The 22,810-nt window shown below is 51.6% G+C and overlaps 1 protein-coding gene across 3 annotated transcripts; it reads right to left on the bottom strand.

The window, feature by feature from the left end:
- On the bottom strand, window positions 1–20,700 carry LOC109274235 (phospholipase A2 group V). 3 transcript variants are annotated; one of them, XM_019461602.2, is made up of 6 exons: window positions 20,569–20,700; window positions 20,330–20,477; window positions 6,006–6,055; window positions 4,633–4,777; window positions 1,235–1,341; window positions 1–537 (listed from the first exon to the last, which is right to left on the bottom strand). In XM_019461602.2, exons 2-6 carry the CDS (start codon window positions 20,377–20,379, stop codon window positions 413–415), a joined length of 477 nt encoding a protein of 158 aa, XP_019317147.1. In that variant the 5' UTR covers window positions 20,380–20,477; window positions 20,569–20,700; the 3' UTR covers window positions 1–412. The 3 variants fall into 3 exon arrangements, with proteins under 3 accessions (XP_019317147.1, XP_019317146.1, XP_019317148.1); XM_019461601.2 differs by having other exon boundaries at window positions 20,330–20,699; XM_019461603.2 differs by lacking the exons at window positions 20,330–20,477; window positions 20,569–20,700 and adding an exon at window positions 9,337–10,677.
- Window positions 20,701–22,810: the final 2,110 nt, after the last annotated feature.

Here is a 22,810-nt window from a genome sequence, read left to right on the forward strand (position 1 = left end):
TCTTTGTAAAGAATAATGTTTTCAAACATCTCTATGGCAGAATTAGGGGGTCAATTTTGCTTCCACCTTGAGTAAAAATTCTCTAGAGGGTGGTAGTCATAGTCCGACTACAGAAACTGCAAAGTAAATGTATCTTCCTGGAGAAGGGGCGCTGTCTTCAGGGCAAGCGGGAAGACAGCCGGCCTGGAGCTTGGGGCGAGCCCACCTCACAAGTGGACCTTGCGGGGTCCTGGGACCAGAGTCATTCTCCTGGGACTCTCTGGAGTGTGGAGTGTGGCCGTGGGGCTCCGCCAAGCCCCGTGGACCATGGAAAGAGAAGGAGGTCCAGGACTGCGAGCCTCTCTCGGGAACCCAGGGGAGTCGGTGAGCTCCGTGTGGGAGGAGAAGGGAGCAAGGAGCTCACTGAGGGCCACTAGAAGCAGAGGATGTTGGGAAAGTATCGGTAACGAGGATTATAGCTCCTCAGATTCCTCTTCAGGCAGTAGACGAGCTTCCGGTCACAGGCACAGAGCTGCACTTGGCAGAGGGGCCCGAGCTCTGCAAACAGGACGCCAAACGCAGAATGAGGAAGGGAAGACGTGGGCCCTACCTACGCTGCCTCCTGGGCTTGCTTCCAGCCTGAGCTGCCCCCCCAGTCTGCTTCCTGCCCCAGCAAGCTCTCAGTCTGATGAGGGAGGCACAGCGTCTACACTGGGGAACGTGTGATCTGATGGAAGAGGCATAGCTGATGCCTAGGGTGAGGTTTCAGCCCAGGGAGACACAGCCCCTGCCCTCTGGGAGCTCCCAGTCTGACGGTAGAGACACGGCCTCTCCCCTTAAGAGTTCCCATTCTGACGGTGGAGGCAGCCCCTGCTCTGGAGGAGACACCACCCTCAGACTTAGCTTTGAACTCAGATGGACCTGAGCTTGAATCCCAACTCCAGCTGCGTGCCCTGGCAAGCCTTTTGAGTTTCAGTTTCCTCACGTGTAAAATGGGACTGAAGACTGAACGCACTCCAAAAGGCATTTGGGGCGCAAGAAAAAGGAAGCATGCAAAGCATTCGGCACCTAGTGAATGCTCAGTCTGAGATGTTTCAGCCCTTACCCAGAGGTCCTCACTGCAGCAATCCTACCCTTCTTGTCCCCAGCTCCGCCCTCCAAGCTACAGGCTGGCTGGCCTCTAGGGGCAGCTGAACGCAGAGCCAGAAAAGACCCGGGCTCTGTCAGTGGCCTGAAGGGGAAGCCCCAGCCTTACCGCAGGTGACCAGTCCCCGTGCAAATCTGTATTTGTATGACTGTGTCCGGATGTGGCAGCCTTTCTCCTCCAGCCGCCCGTAGCAGTGATCATGCACCCAGCAGCACCTGTCAATGCAAGGGACCTAGAACCTGAGCGGACGGAGCACAGCACTGCTGGGTGGGTGTGGTCTGGCAAAGAAAGAATCTAGGGATGAGGCCGAGTACTTCTCTGCTCTTCCTCTGGGACTGCCTGCCACCGGCTAGCGGTTCACTGGCCCACTTTTTCCTCCAAAGCTCACGGTGAGACTACATCTCCCAGCCTCCCCTGCAAGTAGGTGTGGCCACACAGTTAGATTCCGGCCAGGGGATCGTGGGCAGAAGCCATGGACACCACTTCCCGGCCTACCCGTGAAACTCTCCCACACTGTCCTCCTCTTTCTCTCTCTCTCTCCCATCTCTCAGCTGGATGGAGATGACCCCGCAGAGGACTCTGAGGCCACAGGGGAAGGCAGAGCCACAAGATGGAAGGAGCCGGGGTCCCGGAAGTAACATGTGATTCACATGGAACTCTTACATGAGCAAACAATAAACTTCTGGTGTGTTGGGTGTGGCGGATTGCGGTTTTTTAAAATTGACTTACGGAAAAATAGAGAAGGTCGTACAGTGTTCCCCTTTGCCCCACATCCAACGTCCCCTATCATTAACATCTTATATTATTAGTACAATACACTTGTTATGGTTAACAAACCAGTATGGACGTCGTTGACTCAAAGGCTAATTCGCTAAATCATAATACATCCTTATCGATTCATTAATTGTAAAAACTCCATCGTTTATTTAGATTTCCTTACTTTTTACCTAATTTACCTAACGTCCTATTTCCATTCCTGCCTATTTACCTAATGCCCACATTACATTTCATTGTCACGTGTCCTTAGGCTCCTCTTGGCTGGGACAGCTTCTCACACTTCCCTTGCTTTTGGTGACCTTGACAGTTTTGAGGCATACTGGGCAGGTGTTTTGTAGGATGCCCCTGTATGGGATTTGTCTGATGTTCTTATGATAAGACTGGGGCTATGGTCTAATTATTCCAGCTTTGGCCGTTGGGAGCCCTTTCAGTCAGCTCCTGTGCTCCCTGACATATATCCCTAGCATTGTGGGAGGTAGCTCTCTTTAAACACTTCCTTAACTTTCGCCCTTACACGAGACTCCAGGCTCATCCTGTATATTTCCTGCCCTTGTCTTACAATCAGCCATGTCTCCAAGGAGTCTTGTTGTTTTTTTTAAATTTTTTTTTTACATTTATTTTTGAGAGACAGAGCACAAGAGGGGGAGGGACAGAGAGAGAGAGAGACACAGAATCTGAAACAGGCTCCAGGCCCTGAGCTGTCAGCACAGAGCCCGACATGGGGCTCAAACTCACGAACTTCGAGATCATGACCTGAGCCGAAGTTGGACGCTTAACCGATGGAACCACCCAGGCGCCCCAGTTCTTTTTTTTTTTTTTTTTTTTTTTTTAAGAATGGTATTAGAGACCAAGTCTGGGCATAGGAATTTGCTTATTGGGGCGCCTGGGTGGCTCAGTCAATTAAGCATCCAACTCTTGGTTTTGGCTCAGTCATGATCTCACGGTTCGTGAGTTCAAGCCTCACATCGGGCTCTGTGCTGACAGCATGGAGCCTGCTTGGGATTCTCTACCTTTCTCTCTGATTTCCTGCACTCTTTGTCTCTCTCAAAATAAATAAACTTTTTTAAAAAGTTGCCTATTGCTAGTGGGATGTTTCTTTTGGGTCCTCCCAGCTGACAGAGCAAAAAATACATGTCTACATTAACCCACGTTTGTACACACATCAGTACATATTTCTGTGCGGAACCACCTGCATCTGTATTAAGCCAAACAGGAGTTTGTCCTGACATCTCCACCTCTAATCTGTCACCACAGGGAGGGAACTCCCCCTCCAGCAGTGGGAAACTTGGCTCCAACCATCTGCCATCCATTTGCCTCATGGCCTCCTTCCATGATCCAGGTCCAAGTGTCTTGGAATTTTCCAAAGAACAATCTCTCTATCTCACGTTCAAAGTTCTAGAACTTTGACACTTCCCAATCGAGAAGTGGAATCCAGTTCTCCTCCCTCTGAGAGTCTTTGAGATTGCCTCCACCAACTGATACCACAGAATTTCTGAGGCTAGACCCTATTGTCTTGCAGTCTTGGGACACTCACTCTTGGAACCCAACAGTCACTGTGCTGTGTGGGGAAGTCCAAACAGCCTTGGAGAGGCCTAAGTGAGAGGAGCGGAGGACCCCGGCCCACAGCCTCAGCTGAGCTCCCAGCCAGCAGCCAGCCATAGCATGCCAGCCATGGGAGGGAGCCATCCAGAAACTGGATCGTCCTGCCTCATCTGAGCTGCCCAAGCTGAGGCCAGGTGGAGCTGAGACAAGCCATCCTGCCAAGCCCAGCCCAAAATGGCAGATTCTTAGCAAAATAAATGGTCATGGTCACTTTAAACCACTACATTTTAGGGTGATACGTTATGTAGCAATAGACCAACTGACTAGGTCTCCAAGATGTGTGACACATTACTAGATGTATCTCGAGCAAGTCCGTTAACCTCTCTGAGACGGAGCTTTCTCACCTATAAAATGGTGTTTCAACTGCTGGTGGGAATGCAAACTGGTGCAGCTGCTCTGGAAGACAGTATGGAGGTTCCTCAAAAAATTAAAAATAGAGCTACCTAGCGACCCAGCAATTGCACTACTAGGCATTTATCCACAGGATGCAGGTGTGCTGTTTCGAAGGGACACATGCACCCCCATGTTTATAGCAGCACTATCAACAATAGCCAAAGTATGGAAGGAGCCCAAACGTCCATCGATGGATGAATGGATAAAGAAGATGTGGGATATATAGACAATGGAGTATTATTCGGCAACAAAAAAGAATGAAATCTTGCCATTTGCAACTACATGGATGAAAATGGAGGGTATTATGCTAAGCGAAATTAGTCAGAGAAACAAAAATCATATGACTTCACTCATATGAGGACTTTAAGAGACAAAACGGATGAACATAAGGGAAGGGAAACAAAAATAATACAAAAACAGGGAGGGGACAAAACATAAGAGACTCTTAAATAGAACAAACAGAGGGTTACTGGAGGGGTTGAGGGAGGGGGGATGGGCTAAGTGGGTAAGGGACATTAGGAATCTACTCCTGAAATCATCATTGCACTGTATGCTAACTAACCTGGATGTAAATTAAAAAATAAATAGATCATTTAAAAAATGTAATCATTAAAGTTAAAAAAGAAAAACAAAAGGGTGCTTCAATACTCATCTTCCAGAACTGACGTGGAATTAAGTGAGATACTTGGGGTGTAGAGCTTAAGTGTAGAGGAGAATTATGAGAACCAGCTCACCAATCGGTGCCATCCTTGGGGGTCCCCCGACCGCCCCAACCACAGTAACAGCCGTAGAAGCCGTAGTTCGTAAGGGCGTTCTTTCCGGTCACCTTCTCAATCATGGACTTGAGGTCCAGCAAGCCCCCTGGCACAGCAGGCACACCTGGAAGGCAGCCCCCAGCCCCAGGTGAACACATCACGCTTGCCCCAGGCCCGCTCGCCCTGCAGGCTCCCGCCCCTTGTCCTGCCCTAGGACTGGGGGGGACCCAGGCATCTCCTTCTCCTTCTCCCTGTTAGTGAGACAGGAACAGGAAAGGGGAGGTCAAGTACTAGAGCTAAAAGTCTGGACTTGGAGAATGGGAAACGTGAGTTCCAATCCTGCCTCTGCCACTCGCAGCGTGATGTTGAGTGTGTCACTTAATCTCTCCGAGCCTCAGCTTCCATGTGTGCAAATTTGCGGGGGGGAGGGGGGACACTAAAGCAAACGCCTACCTTTTGGAGTCATCCTGAGGATTCAAATGAGAGAAAGGATGTAAGTTATGAGCACAGTGGCAGACACACAGTGAGTGACTAAGAGATACCCGGTGTAATTAATATGGTATCTGTACGAAGCGGGAAGACAGGTGCTTCCCGTGTCTCCTGCCGATGCACACCTCCCTCCCCACAAAGAACACCATTTGGAACGTAAGGCACAGAACCTTAGAGCAGGGTGGGATCCTCCGAGATCATTGAAGCCAGCTCCCTCGCCTTATGGATTGGGAAACAGTAGTTTGGAGGGAAAGGTTCGGGTTTCACAGTGAACCAGAGGCCTCCCCTCTCTGCTTTAGGCCTCCCGCCCTCCCTCGGTCTCCAGGGATCTGGCAAGATGTCAAAGATTAGGACAGCCTGGCAGGGGCTGTGGACATGGTTATGGGACTCCCCTGTGCTGTGCGGTCACCTCCAGCTGGGAGGGGACAGCAGGTGGGGCGTGCATAAAACCCAGGCCGGCGTCAGCAGAGAATGACCCAGAAACCACGGGATGGAGTTGTTATATAAGGGTCTTGTTTTCATTTGGGCTTTATTTTCTTTTGTTTTGGACCAACGTTAAAAAAAAAAATACGCCTCCCACATTTGCAAGCCACGTATTGTCCACATAGCACAACCTTTACGCATCACCACCTAGAATCATGCTACAGTAGCCCCCACCAGTCGGCTGAATATCATCCCATGTCACAGAGGAAGAAACAGAGGCTTGGAGAGGAAAAGGCTCTTGCAGACGAGTATACAGTAAGTGCAGAGCTGATGTTCAAACTCTAGTCTCTATGACCTCAAAGACTGGCCTCCTCTCCACTACCCTATTATTCCTAAGGGTGGAAGGTCACAGGTTCAGAGGTCATGGGGCCAGCACTTACTACAAGCCAGGAACCAAGCCAGTGTGAGAAGGCCTTTCATCTCTGGGGTTCTGGAAAAGAAAACACATGCAATGGCACACGTCTCAGGAGATGCCCCCACGATGCATTCAGACCTCCCCCCTCGGTCCCCACCAGGCCCCACCTCTCCTGTTGGGCAGCACACGGGGCCGCCTCAGCCGGAAAAGAGACAAAGACCTCAAGGAGTTGATCCCAGAGGCTCCTGGGGGCAGAAGAGCATTTGTGGGGTGTGGCCCCAAAGGAGGCAGGAGAGGGTTTTCCCACCACAAATGCCCCAATGCAATTGCCCCCTCTGCAGAAAATGGCTAAAAGCAACGGAAGAAATAGGCGGCAGATTTCTTAAATGGAGATTTGGTGGCACGAGGAAGGAGCAGGAATTGACACAGGCTGGACATGGCCCTTGGTGAAGGACACAAGGACCGGGCAGGGAGAAAAAAAAAAAAACCAAAACCTGGACAAGGGCAGTGATGATGCAGGGGTGGGAGACGGAAGGGAGTGGATGGTGTTAAGTCCCCTCATGGTGCTTGGTTGCCGGTGTTCAAGGATGTCTTCCCTGCTGGTGTCTGAGGGCAGAAGCGGGGTGGCTTTGCCGTCTTTCCCAACACTGAGAATAATGTGTGGCCCCGAGTGAGTGCTCAGGGAGGAAGCATGGGCTGGTCCCGTGTGACCAGCTTTCAGGGCCTCGTGATGGCTTTGTGAGTCCCCCGCACTTTTGCCTTCATGGGGCCCTTCCTCCAAAAAAAAAAAAAAAATTCTTTTAAGTTATATTTTCCAACTACGTTGGTATGGAAGCAAATACAATCCAGGCTGGATGCGTGATTGTATATTCGTTATTATTATATCCAGTGTTTCTTTTCCTCCTGATTCTAAAAGAATTAAACTGAAGACCTTTCCACGGACCTCAGGCACTGTGCCTACCTCAAGAATAAGTGGACCCTGGGTACCCGTGAGAGCTCCGAAGGGTAGGTATCACTGTTTCCATTTTGCCAGTGGAGAAATCGAGGCTCGGGGAGCTCATGGAACTTGCCAGAAGTCACACAGGTGGTAGGAAGTGGAAGAAGGGCTCAAACCCACGCCTGTGCACCTCTCACGGCATCGCACAGCCTCCCTTCCTAGAGGGACAAGCTCCACTTTGAGCCATGGAGCTGGAGGCCCCAGCTTCCCTCCCCACGCCTGTCTCCGGCAAACACATGAATCACTGGCCTTGAGTCCCAAAAAGTCACACCCAGAAGGCAGAGGAAATTCCATGTGTCTTGGGCCAGTGCCTGATTCTAACTTGGCCTCAAAGGTTTTTTACCGGCGGCTGGCTGTTTCCCTTCCTACTCCGGATCCCAAAGTCCTTGTTTATCCACAGCTGTTCAGCTGGGCTGTGGTCCATCAGGACTTCCCCTTCGGTGCCTCTGACCCCTGAGCTCAGTGGTCCCTTGTGCAGTCCTCTGCCCCAAGCCCCTGACACCTGTCAAGGCCTGGTTCCGTACACACAAGCTGTGGCTCCCCAGGGCTCCTGGCTACTGGGCTGGCCTCTCCATGCTATCCTTTGTCCGGTAGCTCCTCTGAGTTCCAAGAACATTCCTGAGGGTTCTGTCCACCCATGACCTCCACCCTGAGGGCTCTGACCAGCCAAGGAAAATGGCCCTGGACCCTACATTTCCACACCAGTCTTCCTCAGCTGCTTCCCAGAGCCACAACAGGAGAAAGATGCCAGTCTCCGCGCACAGGCACCCACAGTGTGCCAGGTTCTGTCCGCTGCTCTTTAAAAGCCTGGTGAGCTCCCCAGCAGGTGGTTATTGTGAAACCTACAGGCTCAATGTCTGTCCTATCAGCAGTCATTTGTTGGACGAGGGGATAGCAGCTGTTGGTTTTACAGGTGGGGAAACCGAGGCTCTGGAAGGGGATGTGCCCAGTACTCCAGCCCAGGAATCTACTCTGCTTCGCTGCCTCCAAGCAGCAACTCTGTACCCTTCCCTGTGTTCCTTTTCCATACTGGATGATGCTTTGAAGTCCTGGGGACCTTGCTGGGCTGGGAACGGACAGCCCCTCCCAGGACCAGCTAATTCCTAGAGGTAACATAAAACTCCTCTTGAGCATGGCTGTCATAGGCAAACCAGCCAGTCTGAAACTCACACCCCAACCTCTCCGTCTAACTCTCCCGCTCCCAGCCAGCGTTTCCTCTGCCCTTTTTCACCCCAGGGCCAGAAGCAGATAGCTAGGGACCAACCCTGCACCCCTGCAGCCCAGAGTCTGCTGAAACCATTCGGGCTGGCCAATATCACAGCGTTTACCCTGCCCTCCTTTGCCTTTCCCGTGGAAAACACAAGAAAGGCTCTGAGCTGAGCTTTCTCTCATTTCTTCTGCCTCCTGATCAACCCTGATGCTTCCCCACGTGGCCCCGCATGGTGTGGTGTGTCTCCTGCTCTCAGAAACTGTAAATAACAGACCTTTTTTTTTTTTTTTTTGAGAGAGAGAGAGAGGGAGAAAGAGCACAAGTAAGGGAGAGGGACAGAAGGGGGAGAGAGAGAATCTTAAGCAGACTCCACGCTCAGCTCAGAGCCCTACGTGAGGCTCGATCCCACACCCCTGGGATCATGACCTGAGCCAAAATCAAAGTCACTCAACAGACTGAGCCACCCAGGTGCCCCCAGACTAGCTTTTAAATGGCAACCAGCTCTTGATCTGTCGGCCTCACCATATACCTGAATCAGATCAAAATCCCAGGCACATTTTAGAGCAGCTGGGCCCAGGGCTGTTGGTGCCACGGAACAGCACGAGACCCCATGGAAAGGGGCCTGAAAGAATACAACAAAGAGGCAGCAGAAGCTTCGAAATAGCTGCCCCAGGGGCCGGGAAAGTGGCCCATCGGTGGAGCCCAGAGCCGCCCCCCAGGAGAAGGATGTGGGCTCGGCTATTTCCATCCAGCGACCACAGAGGAAAATGAGCACAGCCACAAGATAATTTAGGAGGAAAGTGGTAGCTGAGGTCATGAGAAGTGGAGGAAGTGGAAACAGACAGCCTAACGGCGGCATGAAAACGTGGGGGCCGAGGAGTGGCCGGGTCACCGGAGGGACGGACCCTCAAGTCCACACGCAGCAGCCCCCACCCCCGCCACCATTCTCCCGGACCCCCCAGTCGGGTCTCAAACTAGAAAGGACAGACAGCACCAAGCCCCATGGCACAGCAGGCACGTGAGAGACCTCCCCCGGGTCTGTGGGGGAGGCACCGGGGGATCAGGGGCCTCCTCTCGCAGCCCCTCTCCCTCCCTACGCCCTGCCCACCCCACCCCAAGCGAGGCAGCCCTCAGAATGAGATTCCTCACCAGGGAGACCTTCTCTCTGTGTCAGGCCTGCAGCAGGGGCAGGGGCTGGGCCTGCGGGTTTTAAAGGCCTCTCTGCCAGCCTCCCACGCTCCTGACCGGGCGGCTCCTGGACCTGACGGCTCACCTAGAAGGGCCTGCCTCTCCCCTCATGACCCCCGGGGGCTTGGTCCGTCTCTGTTCAGAAGCAGCTATTTCTTGAAGGGTTCACAGTGCCTCGGTGGCTTTCAGGAGAGACGCTGGAGAGGGTCTGGCTTGGGCCGCCCACGGTCCAGGCTTCTCCACGGGGGGCGGGGAGGCTGGAATCCCCCTCCCGGGGCAGCCTCCCCTCCGCCCTCCACGCTGCGTCTGTATGGAGTCCTCCAGCCCACGGCCCCTGTTCACATTTCATCCCGTCTCGCTGGGCCTCAACTCAGGGACGGCCGTGGCAGCCAGGAGGCACCCCTCCCAGACTCTGCCCTCATCCTCTTCTTGTTGTTGCTGACTTGCCAACCCTCGCCCTGTTCCTGAGCCGAGGAGACCCAGGAGCCTGTGAAAGCCACACTCTGGAGATGCTGGAAAATGTCCCTCGAGCCCAGCTGGCACCTCCCTGTTGGCACCTGACTCCGACTGGCACGGGATTCCTGCATTCCTTCTCCCTGGGAAGGAGAACCCTCCAGGCTTGCAGTTAGAGACGGGCAAGCTGGCGTCCCCGCTCGGCCGCTCAGTAGCTGTGTGGCTCCAGCCAGGTCACCACACCTCTCTGTTTGTTGCTGTGAACTATGAGAATAATACTGCCCTGCCGCCCCAGAGGCTCGTGGCGAAACAGCTACATAAAACAAGGCCGGGTAGGGAGGTGTGCGGCTCACGGGTTGGCATCACAGACTCTAGAGCAACTTTGAGTCCTGGGTTCAAATCCTGGCTTCCCCACTACGAGCCACAGCTGCTTCGGGCCGACTGTAATTGGCCTGCCTCAGTGTCCTTGTTAGGATGACAAAGTGAATGGATGCATTTATAACAGAGCAGTGGCCAAATAATGCTGGTAAGCAAATGATGAGTAGCCTTCTAGAGTGTTCTGGACGAACATGGGTAGCTGTTACTATGCTCTGTTCACTTCTGTTAATCCGTGCCCCCGCCCGGTCTCTGACCCATGTGCGCACACTTTTCTGAGAAGATGTGAGTGTGAGTTCCTTTGTCTCGTCGCTCTTGCCTTCTTTGCTCTTCTTCCTCCGCTCACGGCTGCGTCAGAGAGAAGCCCCTCCTTCCAGGCCTCAGGGCCCTTGTCTTCCGGAGACCTAACCGCTGGGCACCCCGCGGAACCCTATGAATCCAGTTCAATACAAGAAAGTGCTTACTGACCATCTGCCACATGCAAGGCCCTGGGCGGGGGGGTGGGGGGGTCACGGTGAACAAGACCGAGGCCCAGCCCCCACAAGCTTCCCTTCGGCTTGAGGGAACAGATAGCAAAGGCATCAAATAAATACGGGCCAGTATGTCAGGGGGTGACAGCTCCCCTGTTCCCTCCTCCTCCTACCGACGCTCCCAGGCCTCACCATCCCAAACCAAACACAATGAAGCAAGAGAGAGGAAAACATCCCTTGCCTCTGCAGACCTGTCTCTCCAGTTTTGTTTTCCATTCTAAAAGCCAGACTTCCAGGGGCGCCTGGTGGCTCAGTAGGTTGAGCCTCTGACTTCGGCTCAGGTTATGCTCTCTGGTTCGCGGGTTCGAGCCCCGTGTCGGGCTCTGTGCTGACAGCTCGGAGCCTGGAGCCTGCTTCGGATTCTGTGTCTCCCTCTCTCTCTGCCCCACCCCTGCTCGTGCTCTGTCTTTCTCTCTCTCTGTCTCAAAAATCAATATTTTTTTTAAAAAGCCAAATTTCTGGACTGAGAAGCCTCCACCGGTTCAACACCCACTTCTGTCTGAACGCTTTGCTGCCTGAACCCTCTGCTGTGTCCCTGAGCCGGCTCCCAGGGATCCCCCCAAAGCCTGGTGTTGCCCAAGCTTGGGCTTCACCCCCCAGCCCTCCCTCTCTCTCTGGCCTTAAGAGGGCCACTCTCAGCCATCTGCCCTCCACTGCTCAGCCCCCCAAATGCAGGTGTTTTCAAGGGATCTGCCCTCGGAGTCTGCTCGGCTCTGTCTGCACCTCTCCTGCGGTGAGCTTATCCATGTTCAGGGATTTAGGTCTTATTTCTCCGCAGATGTCCAGGAGCTAGCCCAGCCGAGCAGTGTCTGGCTCTAGCTGTGACCCAGTGACACTCCCTGAACAAACGATTAAGTATGGGGATGAGGAGAAAGCACAACGTCAGCTGGAAGGATCTGAGCTTCAAGTCAGACAGAACTGGGTTCAAATCCGGATGTCTCCGTCCCAACCATTTCCACTCCCTGTCGAGTGGAAGACTCTTGAGGGCAGGATCCTTCTCTGATTCATTTCTGACCCCAGCACCTCGAGCAACATCTGACGCCTGGTAGGTCCTCAAGAATTATCTGTGGGATACGGGCACATGCACCCCGATGTTTATAGCGGTGCCATCAACAATGGCCAAAGTATGCAAGAGGCCCGAATGTCCATCAACTGATAAATGGATAAAGAAGATGTGGTTTATATACACAATGGAATACTGCTCAGCAATGAAAAAGACTGGAATCTTTCCATTTGCAGCAACGTGGATGGAACTGGAGGGTATTATGCTGAGTAAAATAAGTCAGTCGGAGACTGGAACTTGAGAAACTTAACGGAAGACCACGGGGGAAGGGAAAGGAAAAAAATAGTTACAAACAGAGAGGAAGGGAGGCAAACCATAAGAGACGGTTAAATACAGAGAACAAACTGAGGGTAGATGGGGGTCTAGGGGGAGGGGGAAATGGGTGGTGGACATTGAGGAGGGCACCTGCTGGGATGAGCACTGGGTGTTGTATGTAAGGGATGAATCGCGGGAATCTACTCCCGAAATCAAGAGCACACTGCATGCACTGTATGTTAGCTAACTTGACAATAAATTACAGAAAAAAAAAAAAGAAAAAAGAAAATAAATACCTGTGGGATAAATTAAACATCTCATAAACATGCCTGTTCTCTGGCACCTGCTCTGTCGATCTTGTGCGGACTCGTCCCAGGGCTGAAGCCCCACTGAGGGCAGCCAGAGACCCTTGGACACGGTCTCATCCTGAGACCAGAGCTGCCGAGACGCCCTCGGCCTCATCAGAGGGCTTGCTGCCTCCCAGGAGGCTGGCATATAGAGCAGGATGGCCCGGAGCTCACTGGCAGACGGTCCACACTGAGTCCTCCTCCTCCTCCTCCAGGGAGTCATACCTGATTGCTCCTTCCGTAGGAGGGCTGCCTGTCTCTGGAGTGTTGCAGAACTCATCGCACACGTTGCCTACTTCGCCACTTCCAATCGGAAGGAGGGGGTTTCGAGGCTGATCACTCAGGAAGGGAGGAGGGGGTGCCTGGGTGGCTTGGTCATGAAGCATCTCACCTTGGCTCAGCTTATGATCTCACAGTTCATGAGTTTGAGCCCTGCATTGGTGAGCACAAGCCCCACTCTCTCTCTCTCTCTGCCCTTTGCTCACTTGTGCCCTCTCTCTCTAAATAGAAGAGAAGAGAAGAGGATAAAATAAAATGAAATGAAATGAAATGAAAGGAAAGAATGAGAGAGGAACTCAATCCTCAGCGGACATCCACCGTGCCACGAGCAGAAGACAGGTTCAGCATTCGGGATCTTGAATCCCCACAATATCTCATGGGGCATTAGGACCCCATTCTGTAAGGAAGGAAACTGGGGGGCAGATGTTAGGTCGCTTACAAAAGCCTGACCCAAAAATCTAAAGCCTGGTCTATCATCCCAGTCCACGTGCTTGCCACTACACAAAGGGGTAGACCCCCCAATAAAGACTTAATGGTCATGATTTTCACAGGATATCTGACCGGTGTCACGTGATTTCCTTATAAACAAGGTGGAGAAGTAAAAGCTTGAGTAATAGAGCTCATAATTCCTGATAATTGCTTGATGGGAGGAACCCAGTCTGTGGTTATAAACTTCCAGCCCAGGGCTACAGGCAGTGCTAGGAAGTGCTACATGGCCTTTCAAAACGTTAGAATTAGTTGCTAATTTGTAAGTGTTAAGAGATCTCGGACAGAAATCCAGATTTCCAGCTTCTCTTTAAAAGTCCTGGCAATCCTGGGGCGCCTGGGTGGCTCAGTCAGTTAAGCGTCCGACTTCGACTCAGGTCATGATCTCACGGTCTGTGGGTTCAAGCCCCACATCGGGCTCGGTGCTGACAGCTCAGAGCCTGGAGCCGCTTCTGATGCTGTGTCTCCCTCTCTCTCTGCCTCTCCCCCACTCTCACTTTGTCTCACTCTGTCTCTCAAAAATAAATGTTAAAAAAAAATTAAAAAAAAAAAAAGTCCTGGCAATCTTGGCTCTGGATCCCCACACACCCACAATGGCCAGACCCCATCAACTGGACACGTGTTTAGCTTTGCCCTGGTCTCCGTCATTCCTTACTGTCCCATCCCCACCTGTCACACTGCTACTCCCTGCCTGGAGGGCTCTCTAGTGGCCTGTGATAGAACTGGGCTTGAGTCCTACCCTCTCAGCCCGCCCCTCAGTAATGGGACAGTGACAGCCTTAAGAGCAGAGATCATCTCTAGTATAAACTTGTGTTTTGAGTGCTGAGCTCAAAGCAAAGCACCTGGTTGTTGCTCAGTACTGGGGGCACCGATCCCAGGACATGGAGATCACTGAGGGCTTCCTAGGAGAAAAGTCACCTGTACTGAATCTTTTAAAGTAGGTTGGAGAAATCGGAACCCTCGTGCACTGTCAGTGGGAACGTAAAATGGTACAGTTGCTGTGGAAGACACTATGGCAGTTCCTTAAAACATTCCAAGTCGTGGGGGTGCCTGGGTGGCTCAGTCGCTTAAGCGACCGACTCTTGATTTCGGCTCAGATCATGAGGTCATGGTTCTTGAATTCAAGCCCTGCATCAGGCTCCGCGCTCTGACAATGGGATTCTCTCTCTCCCTCTCTCTGCCCCTCCTGTGCACATACTCTCTCTCTCCCTCTCTCTCTCTGCCCCTCCCATGCTCGCTCACTTGCTCTCCTCTCTCTCTCTCTCTCAAAATAAATACATAAACTTTAAAAAAATTCAATGTAGAATTACCATATGACCCAGCAATCCCACCTTTGGGTATGTGCCCAAAAGAATTGAAACAGGGCCCCAAAGAGGTCCCTGCACACCCATGTTGATAACAGCATTATTCACAATAGCCTGAACATGGGAGCAACTCAAGGATCTACCAATAGACGAACGGATAAAGCAAATGCAGGCTATACATTCAGTGGAATACTATTCGGCCTTAAAAAGGAAAGAAATTCTGCAAAACGCTACAACAGGGTTGAACCTTGAGGACGTTACGTAAAGTGACATAAGCCAGTCACAAGAGCACAAACACGTGCGATCCCACTTGTAGGACACACTTAGAGTAGTCATCGTCATAGAAACAGCCAGTCGGATTGGGAGTTGCCAGGGGAGAGGAGGGAGGATAGGGAGTTAGCGTTTAGTGGGAACAGACTCTCAGTTTTACAAGATGAGAAGAGTTCTGGAGACGGATGATAGTGGTGGTTCCACAACATTATAAATGTATTTCACACCGATGAACTATACATTTAATGCGGTTAAGGTGGTAAATTTTAGGTTGTGTGTATTTTACCACAATAAAAAAATCGGGGAAGAAACAGGAATGGATCAGAGTTCACCAGGCTAGGATGCGGGGAAGGGCATCCCGAGGGGAAGGAACAGCCTATGTAGGGCTCACAGGCATGTGTCACGATGGCTCGTTCGGGGAACTACAAAGAGATGAGGTGTCTGAGGGCATTAGGCAGCGGGATTCGAGTAAATATGTAATCACCGGCTCTCCGGGGGGGGGGGGGGAGGGCGGGGAGAAAAGCCCTGATTTTTAACATCTGCCAGTTGCTGTGCAGAAAAAAGCATGTCACTGACTGCGGCACGTGCCCACATTCTGGACCCACCGCTTGTTAGCCGTGTGACCTTAGGTGAGTTTCTCAGCTGCTCTGTGCCTGGGTTGACCAACCTCAGTAATGGGGACAACCATGTTACCTGCCTCGTCTCTCTGTTCTAGGCTGATCTGTGGCAGACGTTCGGAATTGAGTTGCCACATGGTAGGGGCTCAGCAAATGTTTGCGATTTTTCCCAGGAGAGTGGGGCGGGCCTCCCGCGTCATTTCTCAGAAAAGGAACTCTCTCTACGTGTTTAGCAGGCGCGGAGGAATGGTGGAGGGGCTGGATGAAGAGACACAGCGGAGTAGGTCACCAATAAGACATGAAGAAGTCCTACCCCGACATCCCCCCGAACAGAAACCCGCAAGGACCTGTGACCCCAAGCCCGCTATCACTCAGATCACAGAGGCAGCGGCCGTCTTGGCGGTGATGGCAGGAGCGTGATGCCCACGAGAAGGGCTCCTGGCCAGACTCATCGGGAGGGGTCTGTCTGGTCCTGACCCCCATTCTGAGAGCCTTTCTGGAAGACTAGGGGGTGTCTGGGTCACAGGATGCCTGTCTGATGGAGGGATCAGGGGCTGACTGGTGTTTGGAAGGGGGCTGGGGGCACCCAGTCTCTGTCTCCAAATTTCTGAAGGGCTGCCGAGGGTGAAAAGCACCCTACTTGTCCCGTGTGGCTCCCGATTGTGGAGGCAGGACCAGACGAGGATGCCCCACGGAGGCAGATTTGGGTTCAAGCCCAGGATGTCTTTTCTAGCAGCCCAAGTGTCCCAGGAATAGAATGAGCAGTCTTGAGGGAGGCGAGCTTCCTGTCCCCGGACGCACTTTTTATTTACTGCATTTTAGGAACAAATATAGTGCAGAAGGTGGGGACTGAAGAGGTAGGGCATGCCCCACTCCCCCCTCAACCTCTCTGGAAAAGGAACACGAGGGACCTGTCAACAGCACATGAAGTGAGCTTAAGTCAGTTTTGGAGTGGAAGTTCTAGCCTGTAAAAGGGTAAAAAAAAAAATGACAATTTAGCAAAATTGCAAAAAAAAAAAAAAAAAAAAAAAAAAAAAACCCAACAAAAAACACGCAGAGAAAAGCCAGGAGCCCTTCAGCATTCTACGACATGGGGAGAGCTGTCAAATATTCCATGCCCTGTGCCTCGTGGGTCTCCCCACCCCCAACCTTGACTCACTGCACTGTTGTGTTCAGGGCTGTGGCAAAAAGCAACATCAGTTGAGTGGGGTGTTGACTGGATGGGCTCCAGGGTACCCGCCGCTCTGACATTCTGTGACAGTGCGTGCTGTCACATTCACATTAAAAGCATGCCAAGCTTTGCTACCTAGGGCTTTGGGACTTGCTGCTTCCCCGGCCTAGAATACTAATACTTCTCATTAGCATTAGCTCCAGGTCTCAGCACAAATGCCACCTCTTCCGGGAAGCCTTCCCTGACCACCTCCCTAGGGTAGTTCCTCCTCCTCCACTTAAGCTCCTATCATTGCTTTTCCCCTCGGTGACACCATCATCTTGGACTCTCTTTCATGTATTTCTTGACTTGTTTAGGACTTCTGTCTCCTGCCCCTTCCACTACAGGCCAGGAAACTCATCAGTCTTGTTCCCCATATTTTCAGCAGCTAACACATAGCCTAATACATATTTGGTGTTTGATATTTATCTGTGGAATAAAGAATAATTGGGGGTGGGGAGGATGTGAATGAGCCAAGACTTAAGGGAGTAGCCAGCCTCACCAGATCTCAGCTATTCTAGAAGTCAGCAGCCTGCTCTACTGATATACACGGGGGGTGCCCGGCTGGCTCAGTCGCAAGAGCGTGCGACTCTTGATCTCGGGGTCGTGAGTTCAAGCCCCACGTGGGATGGTGAGATTACTTAAGTAAAACTAAAATGAAGGTATGTTAACTAACTTGAATTTAAACAAATAAGTGTTTAAAAATAACTTCTAAAAAGTCATAAAATTGAAAAAAATAAAAATAAATGAAATAAAGGGACACACAGGTCGTCTTATCGTGGGCTCAGTCTGTTCCTGCACGTGTAACAGCTACTCTTCAGTAAGACTCATCTGTCTTCCACCAAAAACCTTTGCTGGAAATGCAGATTCAAACACTCACCTGGGAGCGAATGCCTGCTTTGTTTTATCTTTGAAAAACCAATCAAACTGTTCATTCTCAAGAAACATACTTTGAGCTAGCCTTCCCTTCTGTCTCTGTTTCTCACTGTCTTTTTTGTTTTTTTGCATTGCGAAAACCTGCTTGTTTTTCCACGGTGTAAGGTCACTTCTTTTTTTTTTTTTTGGAGAAACCCTAGAGCAGGCTCTGATTGGGAAGATCCAACATGGCGCCCAAGGCTCTAGGCTCATGGTCCCGACACTCACGATTCCAGGCGCTTCTACTTCTCACCAATCCCAGTCCAACCCAGCAGCTATTGCTGGAGAAATTCCTGTGGGCAGAGCTCCAGCTGGGCACTACAGGAAACAAGTGCAAAGCTTAGCCCATCGTCCTCTGCACCCCAGAGTTGAGAATCCAGCGCCTGTCTGTTAGGATGGGGGAAGATGAGAACAGGCCTTTGGAATGCCCATAACCCTCGGATAACATTTGAACTCCTTCCCCGGGCCTAAGAGGAAGCGTGCCCTCCTTGCACAGCCAGACTTGCTGGCTTCCTCCTCTGCTCCTGGTTCAATCTGCTTAACCTCTAGGTCAGCACGTATCACCTGCTGCCAGAGTCACAGGTGCCTGTCTCCCCCCACAGGCCTGTGGCCCTTCATGATCTGGCCCCACCACCACCCTTTCCAGCCTTGCCTTATCTATCCCCCCTGCTCCCCAGTGCATTCCTGGAAAGAACGCTTTTTGTTCGCCGAATATACCGCACAGAATATACAGTTTGGCAGGTGGTGATAAACACTCCAGAGGACAATAAAGCGGGGAAGGGGGCTGGGAGTGCTGTGTGTGTGTATGGGAGAGGGAGCTTGATGGTGAGGGTGGCCAGGGGGGCGCCTGGGTGGCTCAGTCGGTTAAGCGCCCAACTTCCACTCAGGTCATGATCTCACAGTCCGTGAGTTCGAGTCCCATGTCAGGCTCTGTGCTGACAGCTTGGAGCCTGGAGCCTGCTTCCGATTCTGTGTCTCCCTCCCTCTCTCTTCCTCTCTCTCTCTCTCTCTCTCTCTCTCTCTCTCTGCCCCTCCCCCAGTCATGCTTTATCTCTCTGTCTCAAAAATAAATAAACATTAAAAATTATAATAATAAAACAAACAAACAGCATGGCCAGGAAAGGCCCCCCCTGCAGAGGTGACATTGGAGCAAAGCGATGGAGGAGGTGAGGGAGTAGGCCACGGGACATCCTGGAGAGGAGCATCGCAGACAGAGAGGAGAACATATACAAAGGTCCTGGGGTAGAAGCATGGCTGTGAGTTGGAGAAACAATAAGGAAATTAAGTCTTCCTTTGCCAAAAAGCCTTCTTGTGAACCCACCACCCCACTCGGACCGATAGGTTCCCCCCTCTGTCCCCAGAACCTCTGTGTGCTCACTCATCACTGGACAATCAGATTCTATCTCAGTGTCTCCCCCTCAAGACTGCGAGCAGCTTGGGGACAGGGACTGTGTCTTTTATTTTGCCATGCCCGGTGCCCAGCATAGGGTTTAATACACATCTATTGACTCAAGTGAACCCTTGGATGAATGAACGAAGTAGACCGGGAGTCCGTGAGGATGCATTATTCACATCTACACTTGCAGCACGTATAGCACACTGGCACAGGCTGGGTCTGCGAAAAGGAAGTTTGCGGAATGACTGATACAAATGGCCAAGGCTTACCAAGTGCAGTTACCCCGCTAAGCTCTTCATGCGGCTTATCCCACTTCACCCTTAAAGCGATCCTACGAGGTGGGCACTGCCATCATAGGCCACTTGCGGATTAGGACACCGAGGCCCGAAGGGAAAGAAAAATCACACAGCTGCTAGGCAGGAAAGCCCTGAGTTGAACCTGACAGGTCTGACCTCCCAAGGCTACAGAAATCCAGCCCACAGGTCAGCTGCCTTCCAGAGAGAGGGGGCCGGGCGCGGGGGTGGGGGGGCAAGGAGGGCTACGGAGGGACCGAGGAAGAGGCCAGAGAGGTCTCCCTGTAAGGGCCTGGATGGCACCTTCCCAGCTCTGTTTTTCCTCCCGTGGGGACCAAAGTGTCCACATACGGCGGATGCTCAGAAAAGGTTAAGGAACCGTTGATGATTCTTTTTCCCAAAGAGGAACATTTTCTTGTGGTCTAAGTTAAAAAAGAAATTCAGGCAAAGCCTCAGACGGACATAAACACAGAGTCCTCTTCATACCCGTGCCTGGCTTTGCCTCCATTTTCAGGGACCACTTTCAGGGTCACCTTCGGCCCCCTTTGATTGGGGAAAGGGTTAACATTAAGCAGGGAGAGATAAGGGACCCTCGGGGAGTCAGGACACAGCTGTGAGGGGGAGGCTGAAGAAGTGGAGGGGTTTGGGGGGGGGGGTGGGGAAAAGATAAACATGTTCCAGACCTGCCTGGGCTAGGTGCCATGAAGGGAGTCTCACAAACTTTCTGATAAGATCCCAATAAAAAGTCAGGGACAAAAGTCCTTGGCGGCTACCCCGTCAGGACCCCTCTCCCTCTTGAGAGGTTTATACTTTGTCTCAATAAACTCTATCACTTTGCTTATTCTCTGTTGTCTGCGAGATTCACTCTCGGACCCCGTGAGACAAGAGCCAGCCTCTCCCCGCCCCCTCCTGAAACACCTGCAGGGGCGGCCTTGCCTCCTTAAGAACCACACGGCTCACCAGGTTTGCCACCTTAAGGGAAAGGGACTCCAGAGCCCCAGGGAGACTCCTCCAGCAGGGCCCGTGCCTGGCCCATACTCCCCAGAGACCCCCCCCTCCCCCGCCACCCCGCCCCGGGCTCTCCAGACCCCACCTTCTCCCGTCTCTCCCACTACCTGGCCTGCCCCTCCCAGGATAGGCAGCCTCACGCCTGTCACTGACCTTCCCGGCCCGGCCTCCGCTCCTGCTCCTGCGGCCGGGCCTGCTCTCATCGGGCTCCCGGCTCTGCTGGCTCCCTGCCCCCAGCCACAACATTGAGGCCCACAGGCTGACTCTTCAACTCTTCTCTTGGACTCTTCCTCTCCAGAATCTTGAAGGCATGAGTGGGAGCAAGTGAAGACAGGCCTGGGGGTGTTGAGAGAAACTCGCACCTGCACCCAGCGGGACATTCCCCTGCTCACCCCCAACTGCCTCCACAGATGCAGGAAGTCCAGCAAAAACCCGGAGCCTGAGGCTGGCGGTCCTACCAGAGGGGCCTGGGCGGTCACCCAGAGAATTCCAGCGGGGGTGGCTTAGAGTCCGGAATGATCCAGGTCACAGCCTTATCCGGCTTGACAGGGCCTTTGCTAATCCCACACACACACCCCACCCCCAGCCTGGAGGAACTGCCTCCACCTCGGCCCTGAGCTCAGAACTCTCTTAGGGATCTGACAGTCTGCTAACTAACGTGGCTATCGGATCATCGGGGGTCCTCGGTCTTGGCTGAGACAGGGGCACGAACACAGAGCCGGGGGAATGGGATGCCCAGGAACACAGATGGGGGTGGGGGGAGCAGGGTAGAGTGGAAGGTGCTAGAGCCACCGGGAAAGCAAACGTACCGGAAGTGAGCTCTCAGAGAGGGGACCGGTGGCCAGAAATACGGTGGTGTTGGCACTTCAAAATAATCTCCCGAGTTCCTACTCTGTGCCGGCCGCCAGGTTCAGAGACGAACGTGGGCAGGGGACTCCTTGCTCGGAGTTTAATGCTGGAGACAGCGCAGGAACGAGCAGGCCTCCAAAAGCAGGGCGGGAGTGTAGGGATGGACAAGCCCAGAGCAGCGGTGTGGACAGGGACACCCTGCCCTGGCCAGTGGGGGCCGGGGAATGACAGTAAAAGCAGCCACTGCAGTCACAGCGGTGGTGTTAACGCTTACGGGGTGCTTACTGTGTGCCAGGCACTGTGCTGAGCGCAGCCCGTGATTTCCCCCATTTATACAGACATCAACTCCATGGGGAAAAGTGCTACTCAGACAGGGGGTCCAGGAAGGTGGCCAAGGTCACAGCTAACCAACCAGAGGCTCCCGCGAGCCTAGAAGGTCTCTGTTCGTTCAGACTGGCAACTCCCAGCTTGACTGCTCTAGTCCCTGACACAACACAGACATTAAATCTTTGTTCCCTCACGTTCAGAGAGGAGGGAAAAAATCATTAGAAAAACAATCTAGAAACGCGTAAAGTCAAAAGTGAAACTTCCCCATATTCACCCAAGCTAATCACTAGTAAGAATAATGTTTCTTTTTCTTTCTGTTTGTTTTTGTCTACATTGGCTTTTCTGGTGGTTTCAGGTCTTTGTTGTTTGTTTGTTTTTAGTTTGTTTAGTTATTTGTTTGTTTGTTTAAGAATTAAAGCCTTATGGATTAAGTGGAAATTCCTCATTGCCCCTTCTCTGGTCCTGTCTCCATCCTTCCTCCCCTGCTCCTTCTCTGCCGACAGGTAACCAGATTCTGAAATTGATGTGTATCCAGTCCAGAGTTTATGCTCCTGCTGCATACATGTATCCAAAACAATGTGTTTTTCTTTCTTTCTTTCTTCCTTTTCTTCCTTCCTTCCCTCCCTCCTTTCCTTTTCTTCTTTTCTTTCTTTCCCTTTCTTTCTTTCTTTTTTTCCTTCTTTCTTTTTCTTTCTTTCTTTTCTTCCTTCCTACCTTCCTTCCTTCCCTCCTTCCTTTCTTTTGCTTCTTTCTTTCTTTCTCTTTCTTTCTTTCTTTCTTTCTTTCTTTCTTTCCTTCCCTCCACAAATGGAATGATACTTCACATTCCACAATTTGCTTGATCCCTGGATCCATATTGGTCCTTCCAGAACTGATATTTTTCCTCAGGTATGTACTGAAATGGCAATGTTGGGTCATAGAGTATTCACCTTTTTTCCTAAAATTCTACTTTGAAAAATTTGAAATCCACAGGATAGTTGAAAAACCTATCCAGTAAACACCCCATAAACCCCTTGATTCGCCAACTGTTCACATTTTGCTACAATTGCTCTACTTCTGTTTCACACACACGAAGGCATTTGAGGATAAGTTACAGATACTTTACCCTGAAGAATTCAGCATCTACCATCTAAGGACAAGGCATTCTCTTACATAACCCAATACAATTATGGCACTCAAGAAATTCAGCATTGATACAATAATACTTTATCTAGTGGACATTATAAATGTCTAATGTTACGTTTTCCCCTATTGCCAAAATAATGTCCTTTATATCCTTTTTTTTTTTTTTGCTTTTTTCCATCCAGAATCCAAACAAGAATCAAGCATTGCATTTAGTTGTAATCTGCTGTGTTTTTTTAAATCTCTTTTAATAATCTCCCAAATTCCTCAATCTGTTTTTTTAACATGATTTATTGTCAAGTTGGCTAAAATACAGTGTAGACAGTGTGCTCTTGG

This window comes from Panthera pardus, unplaced genomic scaffold, assembly GCF_024362965.1.
Source record: "Panthera pardus isolate Hobbes unplaced genomic scaffold, ASM2436296v1 HiC_scaffold_11, whole genome shotgun sequence".
NCBI classification, from domain to species: domain Eukaryota; kingdom Metazoa; phylum Chordata; class Mammalia; order Carnivora; family Felidae; genus Panthera; species Panthera pardus.

Coding starts and splice junctions, on each gene's coding strand:
- LOC109274235 (XM_019461601.2), bottom strand. CDS start 20,556: ATGTCCCGCTGGGTGCAGGTGCGAGTTTCTCTCAACACCCCCAGGCCT. Junction 6,056..20,329: donor GCGGAGGCCGGGCCGGGAAG/GTCAGTGACAGG, acceptor TTTCTTTTCCAG/AACCCCAGAGATGAAAGGCC. Junction 4,778..6,005: donor GGCTTGGTTCCTGGCTTGTA/GTAAGTGCTGGC, acceptor GCTGCCTTCCAG/GTGTGCCTGCTGTGCCAGGG.